General features: G+C 28.9%; 2 protein-coding genes across 8 annotated transcripts in view; one reads left to right on the forward strand and one right to left on the reverse strand.

Annotated features, from left to right (window-relative positions):
- LOC106687052 (uncharacterized) overlaps nt 1-12,852 on the reverse strand; it is a 34,550-nt gene that overhangs the window by 17,138 nt on the left and 4,560 nt on the right. Inside the window, exon 1 of one of the 6 annotated variants that reach the window (XM_067044958.1) lies at nt 9,405-9,457. The exons of 1 other annotated variant lie outside the window; for it this stretch is intronic. In XM_067044958.1, the coding sequence (XP_066901059.1) occupies nt 9,405-9,450 (46 nt within the window). In that variant the 5' untranslated portion in view covers nt 9,451-9,457. Of the gene's footprint in view, nt 1-3,981; nt 4,021-5,720; nt 5,856-9,404; nt 9,458-12,852 lie in introns of those variants that run through there. 4 more of the 6 variants (XM_067044959.1, XM_067044961.1, XM_067044960.1 and 1 more) reach the window with 4 other exon arrangements.
- Nucleotides 10,706-12,852, forward strand: part of LOC106687057 (uncharacterized) — a 20,939-nt gene continuing 18,792 nt past the window's right edge. For both annotated transcript variants that reach the window (XM_014430731.2, XM_014430732.2), the window contains exon 1: nt 10,706-10,859. In XM_014430731.2, the coding sequence (XP_014286217.1) occupies nt 10,773-10,859 (87 nt within the window). In that variant the 5' untranslated portion in view covers nt 10,706-10,772. The remainder of the gene's footprint in view (nt 10,860-12,852) is intronic.

Raw genomic sequence — 12,852 nt, forward strand, 5'->3', positions numbered from 1 at the left:
AACAAACGAAAAACGACAGGACTTTTTGAATGCCCTGGTATCATGAAAACTACTACTCCTAAGAAGATAAATTTCGTTTTTTTTTACTATTTGTACCTTTATTGACACATACGCGGTCTATCTTCCTACAATCTACTGCATAATTCATCAACTACTAATCTTCTTGTTTCTTCATTATTTTCGAATTTCTTGATCTTTAATTTTATTTTTTTCAAAAACAGCTATAATTTCCACTGGAGCCTATCTATCTACACAATACTGTAGGCCGTACGTAGGGTGGTAAATGAAAGTTACCAAGATAAGTTAAGATAAGCGCACCGCACCATTTTGTTTATCGTCCCCTAGGCCAGAAGTTTTTTTTTGTATTGGCTAGAACCCTTGCACAAATGTCCAATATGTTTCGAGTTAGTATCACAAAAAAAAATGTTTCATTGAAACCGCGTTTCCCCCGCCGAAGTCTCCCGTCGTCAGACAATTGAATCGAAAAATTAGCTTAAATCCTAAAGTTCTGAGTAATCCAAAAAACAAAGTACTGTTTGAAGATTGTAATTTGACTACTTAAATATTCCAAGAATTTAAATTAATTTACTATGATAAATCTCTGATCAATTTTTGTTTTGTTTTTTGGTCTATTTTCATTAAGACAATTTTAAGCACGAGTTAAACTTTTTAAAGACGAGTTAAAAATAAAGTAGTCAGATTAGCTACATATCATTAGCTCATCATTTGTTCACCGAGATGAGTCATGACAGATCAAACGGAAACAGACGGATTATTATAAACATGACCAAAGCAGAAAATACCCGAAGGCGATTGAAAAGGTGATGCTTAAAAGATTTACTTCAATAAGATATTTTAAAAGTTAAAATATCACAAATATGTACTATCTAAGGCTTATTATCATAGGCTGAGCTGTCGCTCACTCATGTTGGAGATGATATAAAATCAAATTAAAAAAAATTAAAAGATTATTGACATTGTAATCAAGTTATCAGGTTACAGATCAGTCTTATCATTTAATTATCAATGTGATTTCTCAGCATCAAGCATTTGTTTTCTTGTTTTGATGAATTAAAAAAAAAAACAATGTTAATTATCACAATTTTATTAAATATTATTTGAGGCATTCCAAAGCCAGCGAGTCCATTTTCCAATTGTTAATATTAATTTTTTTCTTTATCTGTTTTTACAATAGATAATTATAAAGTGGAAGGTCTTCTTGCAAAGTCAGTTGAACCACACCTAATTCGAAAGCTTTGGGAATAAATCCTTTCATCTCATGATAACCTACTACAAACAATAAATAAAAATTTTGGAAATGAACTACACTGGTTTTGGAATACATCTTACGGTGGACTGAAGCGTAATCGAAATTCAAAATATTCACTTTACTCAACCAAATTTATACTGTCGAATAGAAAAATTATTATTATTTAACAAAATAATTTAAATTATTATTAAAGTTATAACATATCCGGTAAGCTCCTCAGTACAGGTATATATTGATGAATGAGGAATTAAAAGAATTTATGCTTACTGAAATGTCATTGTATTAAATAATTATTTTTATTTCATTTTTTTTAGAATAAGAAAATCTCAAAGAGAAAATCCCTACTCTACCCTATTTCTAGTCTATTTTTTTCTATTCATCTACCATATAATTTTATTATGTTCATTTTATTTATCCTTATCTCTATATATATTTAAAGGTAGATTTTGTTTATTTTTTATAAATCCTTTTTTCATTTATTTATTTATTTGTATTCTTATTTTATTTTTTAGGTTTAGTATGAATGTGATCAGTTATCACTATTACTTATTGCCCAATAGAATTTAAAAAAAAAAAAGAATAAGAACCCTTGGTAAATGTTATTCATTTTGAATGAGGAGAAAACGATTGGGGGTACGATCAGTGAAGAACACAAATGAATAAAAACTTAGTTATTAGTGCAAACGTTTCGGGCATCATTTCACGCCTTCATCAGGGTTTCTAGAACCAGTTTGCAACACCGAGTGACTCCGTGCCTAGAACGATCATACGCGGGAAAATTTGAGAAAAAAAAAGTAATTTAATTAATTATTTAATTTTGAACTCAGAGATCTAATTCATTGATACATACGAAAGAACAAGCCACAAGTCATTGAAGTGCTTTCATTAGCTCACGAGATGGAAAAAAAAAAATTAAGAAATTTATACTATTGACAGTGACTATTTTCCTGATTACTGTAATAATTTTTTATTAACATCAGTGAAATATAAATTGAAATGTTTATTATATTCATATTTCTATACCAATTTTTAAAATAAAATTCAAAATTGATGTTTATTTTATTACTTAAAATTGAGGTTTCAAGGTTCCAGTAACGCATGTAAAATATTAAAACTAAAAATATAGGTGCACGATCTCATTTTCCTTGACTCCACTTGTCTCGAGCCAATCAATTCTTTTAAAAACCTTTAATCAATTATAGAATTCTTTTTCATTTAATCACCACTGTACATTTTAACAACCTGCTACCGAATTAAAATTGATATTTTTAAATTACTTCCTATTATTATCAATTAGTTTTTATAAGATTATATAACGTCGGCAAAGTGATTACGTACCATGATTTTTATTAGATTATTATTTTTAATTAGTAAAAATGTACTAGTGTGATGATTCTGATCGTTCCTGTTAATTTTTAGTTGTTTATTATTACTAATAATGTTCCACCTACTGTATTTATACATATTTTTTATTTTTGTTAATCTCTTAGCTGGAATTTTTTTTGTATATATATTTGTAATAATTTAAAAGGACATAGGTTAATAAAAAGTTGTTTTTTTAAACATTGGGTTTGGATGGAATTTTTATGTGATTAAAACAAAGCATAAATAGGTGATTTCTATTACATAAATGAGCAATAAAAACATAGAAACTGATATAAATGAAACTACAATGTTCGTTTGTTCCTTATCTAAGATCTTTTTTCTCTAAAGTTCTTAACCGATTTACACTCTTTTTTCTAAATAGTCGGTTTCGTCCTGACAAGATTCTTGCATATTGAAATTTTGGATTTATCCACTAGAAAAAAGTAATGAACAAATTAAACTTTATTGGCGCATAACTCAGAAAGTTTACATATTTCTTTTTCGAGGTTATTATTTATCAATTGATTTGTTTCTTTCTGAAAAATAGAAGAAAATATTTCAAATTCGATTAAGCGATTTAATATTCACAAAAAATTGTAAAAATCAAAAGAGGTTTCAAGTAGGCCTACATTTTTTTTTTTTTTTAGAAAAAAGGAAATCATATTGTTTTTTAGCATCGTCTAAAACCCTTAAATGCCATTCGCCAAAGAAATAAAAAAATTTTTGAACGTGATTTATTTCAAGGATTCTTTTTCTCCGCTGTCCATTGTTCACTATACCTCTGCATATCATCCAAAGGATTGACATTACCCCACCTGTTGGATTGCTGAATGTCAGTTCTTTCAACTGAACTGGATGGAAAATGAAAAATTACCCCATATATTTAATTTTTTCCTTATTTACTGGTATATTATAATTCGATATAGTTAATTTAGACAATATTATATCGTATAATAATCTGCAGTAGTTACTTTTAATAAACAAAATTTGAAATTATCAAGTGAAAAAATAAAATTGTTTATATTATTTTAGCATTTTTTTTTTGTTTTTGTTTCGTAACATCGCTCTGTATGCATTTGAAAGTTATTTTTATTATTTCGGCAACATTTATGTCCGATTTTTTATTATAAAAAAAAAAACAATTAATAAATTGATTTTTGACCAATTTTTAGTTCCAATGTCTACCCTACCACCCTATATGCTCCAACAACATTGTTTAATAAGCATATAAGAAATCCAAGTTGAATAAGTGCGATTGTCAAAAAATAATGATTTCAATAATAATAATTTGAGGAATTATTATTAGAATTTTTATTAGTAAAATAGTAATATGATATGAAGCTCACCGTACATTACTGATGCCCCCTTGGACTGTGTAGGAGCCTAGACAGAGATGTATATAGTCACGAACGATTTAGGCAAGTAAATAATTGGCGGGAAGAAGATTTGTCTCAACATCATGAGTTATAGAAGGTCTCTTTGTTTCCAAAAGGAGTAATACAAGATAATTGATTGGAAGGTAAAAAAAAGTGAGATTTTAATCAAAATTATAGCAATAAAAAATACATTTTTTTTATATTAGTAGTATTTTTGCATGATTCAGGAACATGTATAACAAAGTAAAAAATAAATATTCCTCCTATATCAGTGGACAGGTCCAGAAATTGTGTTTAGAGGGGGCGAAAAAATAATAAAATAAATTCTCTATATTTAATTAATATAAGACTTTATATTTAATTTAACTTCTTTAGCTACGACCTATGAAGACAGAAATCCAACTGCTTCAAATGGAATCCAAACCTCGGTGTATCTTTGTCTATCGATATATAACTGCTTGCAAAATCGAGAAAATTGTCCGGGTCAATTAAAAATACAAAATAATTACAAATGTCATAATGAAATAAATGTTATTTTGCTTAGGAAAAAATGTAAAATTATTCCGAATATATATAATTTTTCTTTTTAGGGGGTATCCCGTCAACCGCGCCCCTACGTTTCCATCTGTCAATGCTTTTACCTTTTTGTTTCCAAGTAATTATTAGATCTAATCATAGAAAGAGTTAATTAAAAGAGAAGTGAATATAATAATTCATCATATATAAATAATTCAAAAAGTTTTAAAACCGTCCGATATTGTGAAACTCAATTAAAATTAGTATAAAGAATATAAAAACAAGTATTAATTTTACGTTCTCATCAGGCTAAGATACAAGGAAGTTTTACTTTTGTACAAATTTATTTTATAATTGTTCTGTCTTTGTCGTCATCTATTTATAGAAACTCTTCTTTCTTCTAAATTAATTCAAATGAAACTTTATTGATTAATTAAGTCATGGTTCGGAAGATAAATATAGTTTCATTACATAAATAAAACAAATATAAACAGGAAACAGGCAGTCAAAGTTGTTCAGTAATAACTGGAGTGAATTAAAACCTATTCCAGCTACTTTTATATTTGTTATTTCTTTTACGTAGACAAACTGTATCTTTTATAATGGTGGCTGGTAGACTTTTCGCGGAGGTATTTGCAAAAAAATTTTTTTTTTCTTTCTCATGTGTAAAGCTTAAATCGTTTATCCATAACATTTTCCGACAATAAAATTTCAAATTGGTATTGTTTACGAGTATCATCGTGTAATACTTTCGAGTAATCTATCATAGTTTTTAATGGCTTATAAAAACCGTTTCAAAATATCATTTTATTTTTCCAAAACAACCGTGTTTAATTTCATGAATATATTTATAATCCTCTTATCCACTTTAATAAAAAAATACGAATTCAAAATTATTATTGCTACCAATGGGTAGTTTCTCTAGATGCCCATATCATGCCATTATGATCTTACATCGGATTAACTGGATGTATTATTATGTACAGTTCTAAATTTCAATATAGATACATACATAAAGAAAAATCAAAATTTAAATTATTTAAATGATTACTAACATGTTTGTTTTTTAGCTATTTCAGTTATATTAGTTATTTTCAAAATGTAAATTAAAAATATATTAGTAACATTCATTCCATTCTTTGAGTTATTTAATTGATTTATTTATCTATTTATTATCATACTGATTGTAGTACCTTGAGTCATATCGTTTTTCTTTTTTTCCTCTCGTTGCAAGCTCGCTTAGAAGACTGCGTTACTATAGCAATTCTCAATTCACATTAATTCAGTCCCAAGGTTGTATAGATCCAATACTCGAGGACCACATTAACACCATATCAAGGACAAGAGTAATACTCTAGGCCAGATTAAGTCATGTAGGGGCTCCTAGGCCTGGTGAATCTAGGGGGCTCCTGCTAAACTAATCGAAAGTAATCAGCGCGGTAATAAAAATGTCTGGGGTTTATTTTATGTTTGTTCTAAAATTAAATTGAAGCACTAGCTTTTAGGCCTGTTATGTAATGGCTTTTAAGGACTGAATGAAATCGGGGATGTCAGCACTGGGAATATCATCGGGTTATGGGGAATGAGAAACTTTCAAATGTAGTGTAGAAGTGGTGGAATATATAATTCAGGCTGTGAAGTAAACTATTAACAAAGTATGACTAACATAGATCCTTCACTAAGGTCATCTCTATTTTTTTTAATTATTTTTTTTTGGAAAATAGATGATTGATGATCATCAATGAATATTGATTTAATTATTTGATTAATGCATTAATCCATGGACAAAATGATGGTGGAGAAGTGAAAGGTTGAAAACACAAAAGATACAAGTTGGATTATCAAATTTCAACACTCAACTGCGTGGAAATGCCCAAAACCAAAAAAATATGACCGGAGTGTGCTAGAAAACCGAAACCCCCAAAATAGACTTTTGCTCACACTGAATGGACACTAACTCAATTATGATAAATATTTTGGACCCTCTAGGTTGGAACTAACTTTAAAGACTAGCCCAACTCCTAAGAGCTTATCCACCTCGTATTGATATTTGATAATTCTTGTTGTTTCTGAAATCATTTATTATAAAAAAAAAGTTGGCGATCATCGGAAATGTTTATAGTCAGAGATTGTAACTTCACGGCTGCAAGAAAATTGGAATAGGAAAAATCAGTAATAAAGGGCGTTATTATCCCTCCATTTCAGATATTTTTTTCTGTAACTTGGGTCGTACATTCCGCTTTTTTAAATGGCTGTTTACCATAACAATTAAATACCACTCTTTGGACATTAATCCTCGAGTTGTCACAAATTGATCCTCACTATAAGACTCTAGAAATTCAGATTCATCCAAATTTGAAGGTCAATCTTGTTTACCTTATTAAAGGCTGTAGTTCCCGAAATAGAATCGCAAAACCAAAATGTTGCAGAGGTATAATGTACTATATTTTCAATTTCCATACGAAACTTCTTCAACAAATTTCTTCCCTTGCTTTCTAAGCACCTTTTTCTTATTGGTGCCTCAAAAGATCAAGAATGATAAGTTCATCATTCAACATTTTTGATGAAATTTATAAATGGAAATACACTGGAAAAGTTATGGCGAAAATAATTATATTAAATTCCTTACAACACAATAACTTATCCGATGGTGAATGATGATTAACACAAAGTAATACAGTTCTCGACAGTTTCACACCAATCTAATCGATTTCTTAAGTGATTCATTGTGTATTTATAATAAAGGTTTACTCTTTACACCCAGAGAAGTGTGAAGTGCAAATACTGCAATGGCTTTGAGAAATATAGATTTAAACAATAAAAATTAGAAAGTTATTATATCCATCTTACAATAAAACCAATACTACAAAATACAAAGTATACAATACTATCCATGAAAAGTCTTACATTCGTTGTAACAAATGTTAACATGATGAGAAATGGTATCAATCAACGGTAATGAATTTAAGTAAAGCGGTCAGCACCCACACCCAACTGCCAGGTTTGGTTTGAGGCAGGCGTGCCCTAATTCATTGAAGAGTGCGCAACATTTCAACCAAGAATTTAATCATTTTAAGAATACATTTATAAATTTATTTATGTACATCTTCTTTCTTAAACATAGTTAACAAGTTATAATACATTAAAATGAAAGAATTTCAGTTTAATTTTTTTTCTTTTTATATATGTGTAATTAATTTATTTGTCATTCTAGAAAGTGAAGATTTAATAGAAGTAATTTATTCAGTCTCCTTATTATTTTTTATTTTAATTCAGTTTCAGTCTTATATCTTTTTTCGTTTAAAGTCGTTCTGTGGATCTACAGTACTATTGTAAAATAACGAAAACAATCATACTGAATAAAACAGTTCCGGGATTCAAATATTTTGGTACTGTAGATATAGTGGGCCTCTACTAAGATTAGAGTATAAAACAGTAACTTTTCCAACCAAATATGATTTAATTGAGGCGTTGACAAAGAATATAATGTCCTAAAAACTAAAACTAATTATAATTAAATTACATAAGAGGTATGATATTGTTCAAAAATATATAAAAATAAGTTGCTTTTATTAAAACAAATGAAAAAATTTGGTGCGAAGTGCGCATCACATAACTTTCACTCACCAACCTATTTAGTGTTGAAAAGTACTTTTAATAACATTTCTCCTTGCAAAAGTATGACGAACCTGTAACAGCTTAATAAATTTATATCCTGCTCTGAAGTATTAATTTAATGCTAAATTATTATAGAATCAATATTGAAAATACTTTTGAATGTTTTCAGGAGTCAGTCATCTTGTCAACTGAAAGGCTCAACTATATATAGGTTAAATTAAATTATAAAACTATTTCATTACCATGGTTACAAGAAAAGATTCAACTGACTAACAATGGGCATGTACAAGCCACTTTAACGTCAAACCCATGTTTACATTATACACTTTTCATCGTTCTCCACCATTTTCTACGGTTTTATATCTTACCTATTATTTTTTCAAAGATCTTTGGTTTTTAAACGGTATTTAAAAAGTCTTTATTACAACTCTTATTTCCGGAAATGTGTTTACATCCTAAAAAAAATATTTGTCTTCTTATCTCCTTACATTAATTATCAAATCCTTTCATGGCTTATACGTAACAAGTTTTCATTACAAATAAAAATGTGAGATAATTAATTATTTCAAATTTAAAAAAAATTAAAGTTACTTTGGAGAAATATTTTTAGAAAAATCCGCATTTAAGCCCTGTCAGACTATTACAATGAGGATGAGGCGTACTTGATATTAAAGAACGCTTAATCGTACATTGGAATGCAGAGTATATTCAAAATCGTTAGTGCTGTTTTAGAGAGAATCGGAAAATATGAAATATCTAATCAGCAAAGTGCCACTTCTAGTTAGTCGACATTACTGAAAAAAAATAAAATAAAATAAGCTCCAGGCTTAAATAACTCTTAAATATGTAATTTTAGTTTCTTACTTTTTTTATGAGCTAGACTGTTCACAGACACACGAATGGACCATTTTGCAAGACTTGGTTATTTGGACTCAGGTGACCTCAAATGGTGAATTTCCTTCGAAAACTGGAAATTTTCACAATCACGATGACCTTAATTTATTAATGTATTTCATAGATAGGTAAGAGAAAGTAAAAATCGAGACTATCGGAGCTACATTCTGCATACGGACATTCTGCTGCCTGGTTTATTATGAATGTATTTCCTATACCACCGTCTCAAACACCAATCCTCAGAATACTCTCATAATAAACGTTAGATCACTAATGCACAGTGAATGCTGATTCTATTTAAGCCCCTATAATTATTAAATGTACTTCCTAGATTTGGATTGCAGGATAATCATTGGTTTTAATACCTATTTCGGTCGGTGGCTTGCGAATTCTGATAATTCTTAGTCCCATTCTTTTTCTAAAAAAATTAAGATGACAATGTAACTATTAAACATATGTGCTTATCGTAAGGATACAAAATCTATCTAAATTGACCCACTTGTTTATCTTCTTTCCGCTTAAAATTCAGCAGCCGACGTAGCGCAAAACTACTTGCGTCACGTATTGATCCTTTTCAAGATTAAGTCTGCTCGTAGAATTCGATTGCTCCAACATCTACTTGACAAACACAAATACTTTCCATTCAATACAAAAAATTATTATATACTATGATAATCATACCAATTTGGACATGAGCTCTGGGGCTCTACCAAACCATCAAATGCCTCTCGTATCCAATCCTTAAAATCCAAAATCCTTGCTGCTCCTTATTACGTCACAAATAAAACCATCCACAAAGACCTTAACATCCGTTTCGTTGCAGATTTGGCCCGAAATAGATATGCGTCTTATAATTCCAAACTCCTTACTCTTCCTAACCCATTAGTTCTCTCTCATCCTTAACAATCACTGATCATCCTCCGAGGCATCTGAAAATAAGATGGCCAAGAGACCTTCTAATTTAAATTAATATTTGAAATACCATCATTGGGTGGTTCCTTCCCAAGATTTTCAAGTGTTTTAAACATACCACAAATTTACTGATTGTATTTTTTTGTACAGTTGTAAATTACAATAAATTAATAAAGAAAAGTTTAAGTCTATTGCCTGACCAGGCAGCATACTTCGGCGCCAATATATAAATCGACTTTTTCTCAAGGATATTCTAGCACTTTCCAAAAAAAAAAAAAATTTTTTTATTTGAATTTATTTACTCATGGATTGTGAACCAGAAGAATGTATTGTGAACTAATAAACTGGTCTCAATAATATTCTAACAATACCTACAAAATACTAGTTATAATATAATATTATTATAATAGATGTTAATTTTTTCAGAACAAAAATTAGAAAAATTAAAACTTGATATTAGTTTTGCACTTGTCTCAATTTCGCTGCATAGATCAAGAGAATTAATAAGTTCCCGGCCAACAGAATTCCATGGAATTCAATTTTTAACAATCTCAACTCGTCTCTAAAAATTTTTTTACATTATTATTATATCTTTTTATAATAATATATTTAATAATTATAATGACTAAAATTAACATAAAAATAAATAATTAGTGATTTTAACATCAAACACAAATATTAGCATAACATCGATAATATCAGAATTCGATAGGACTATCTGGAGTTATCGTTACTCAGCGCCAAGGGTGATAGGTCAAATATCCACAGTCTGTCTTCAGTTGTAATTCAACACAGTTCCATCTCAGATCTTCAAGTTCAGGATGGCCTTCAAGGTACCCGTCGTCGAGAAGAGTTGCTGCGGCTGCAGCCTCGAGACTGGTACCAAGATCATAGGATTCATACATGTGGTGAGTAAAGTAGTATAATTGTTCTAAATAGTTAATATGAGTTGGCCATGTTATACAAAGTAGTGCCCCAGTTAATGTGTATATCTACATGGATTACATACAGTAATCGATTCTAATAGACACACAAAGCTCTCAATTTCAAACAGCTGTTCAATATATTATAGCTAATTTAAGAGAAACCAGTGATGGGGCTGGGAGAGAAGCGCTGGGATCTCTTGAAGCCCTGCTATGCCTTCCACAAGGGGATGGCAAAGTTTGGCTCAAAGTTTTCCAGGCACTATGTAAATATTTGTATATAAGTGCAAATGTGTTTTTATTTTCTTTGTATTATGTAATTGATTCTATTTTATTATACTTACGATGTAGATTCATATTTTTATTTATACAAATCAAGATAGTATTATCTTTTATTTATATACTTTTTTACTATTATTATTATTATTTTAATTTTTTAATTTTAGTTTAGTGATTACCATGGTTATTATTTACATTTTGTGTTCTCCTTTTTTTTTCATTCTACTTCTGTATATAATTTGTATTCGGTATATAACTGAATATTTGAACACTAATACTTAAAGTCCTTAATTTGCGACAGATCACATTAATTCTCTATAATAAAATTAATTGATTAATAAAAATTAAAATCACTGCTATTGTACAAAATAAAAAATATCATGTTTTTCTTTACAATAAATTTATGGAAAATGAAACAGTTATTGCATTTTAGACTATTCCATTTCCAAGTTTCCTAGACTGACTAATTCACTTAGGTTTATTTTGCATAAACAAAACTGCAACATTTATGTTATTAATAAATCTTAATTTAATAAGATTTGGAATAACTTATTAAAACCAACTTAAGTCTTCACATTTCGTATTACTAACCCTTAAATAATTTATAAGCTTTTATTATATTTTATATTATTAGATAATAAACAATCGTTTAATTGATAAACTATGAGTCATTTTGATTAAGAATTTCATACTACTAATATTGATTTTTGTTTATGTTTATAAATGGGGTATATAATATACTTTCTAGGATACTTTACGAATGCGAAACGTACAATTTACGTCAAGGGGAGAATTTTGGTTTAAAAAAGTAAAATACTCAGCGTCATAATTGAATAGAAAAAGGAAGAGTAATATTTCTTAACACCAAGTCTATAACCAAATAAAGAAATTTATAACCGATTTTTATATTTATTTTGTGTTGCAATGATAAATAAATAATATATTATCTAATGAATTTGGTATTTTGTTTTTTGTTGGTTAATAATAAGATTAATAGAGAAACTGATATAAATATTATTATTAAATTTTAAAAAATAAGTAAATGATTGTTGTTCTTATGGTAAGTATTACTTTATTTTATTTTTATATTTTCCAAAAGCAAGTAATATATAATAACAAAAACAGTTAAGCTGTTATAAACCAATCAATAAGTTAAGAACTATAATATCAATACTCAATTAGAAAGATGTTTTTGTAACATGAATATTGAATATTAATAAAACGCAATGAGTCAAAAAAATATTCTTCACCGACACGAAAAAAAACATAAAAAGCAACAACCTAAACGTCACAATAATCAAAATATTCACTAAATCAATTTTTTTCTTTAGCATATCTATACACGTAATATATTGATCGTAAAAATGTTTCTAATTCCCGTTTTCGATGAAAATAGACGTTTTGAGATCCTCTGAGAACAAGTTTCGCTAAACGGTCTGCACGAATGCGTGTGTACTTGGGCAGCCTAGCTCAAAAACGGTCTGCAAGTATGCTAGTATACTTGGGCAGCCTAGCTCAAAAACGGTCTGCAAGTATGCGTGTGTAGTTAGGCAGCCAAACTCAAAAATGGTCTGCAAGTATGCTTGTATACTTGGGCAGCCTACCTCAAAAACGGTCTGCAAGTATGCGTGAGTAGTTAGGCAGCCTACCTAAAAAAAGTCTGCAAGTATGCTTGTATACTTGGGCAACCTAGCTCAAA

This window comes from Halyomorpha halys, unplaced genomic scaffold (genome assembly GCF_000696795.3).
Source record: "Halyomorpha halys isolate HHAL.00 unplaced genomic scaffold, Hhal_1.1 Scaffold910.1, whole genome shotgun sequence".
Taxonomy (NCBI): domain Eukaryota; kingdom Metazoa; phylum Arthropoda; class Insecta; order Hemiptera; family Pentatomidae; genus Halyomorpha; species Halyomorpha halys.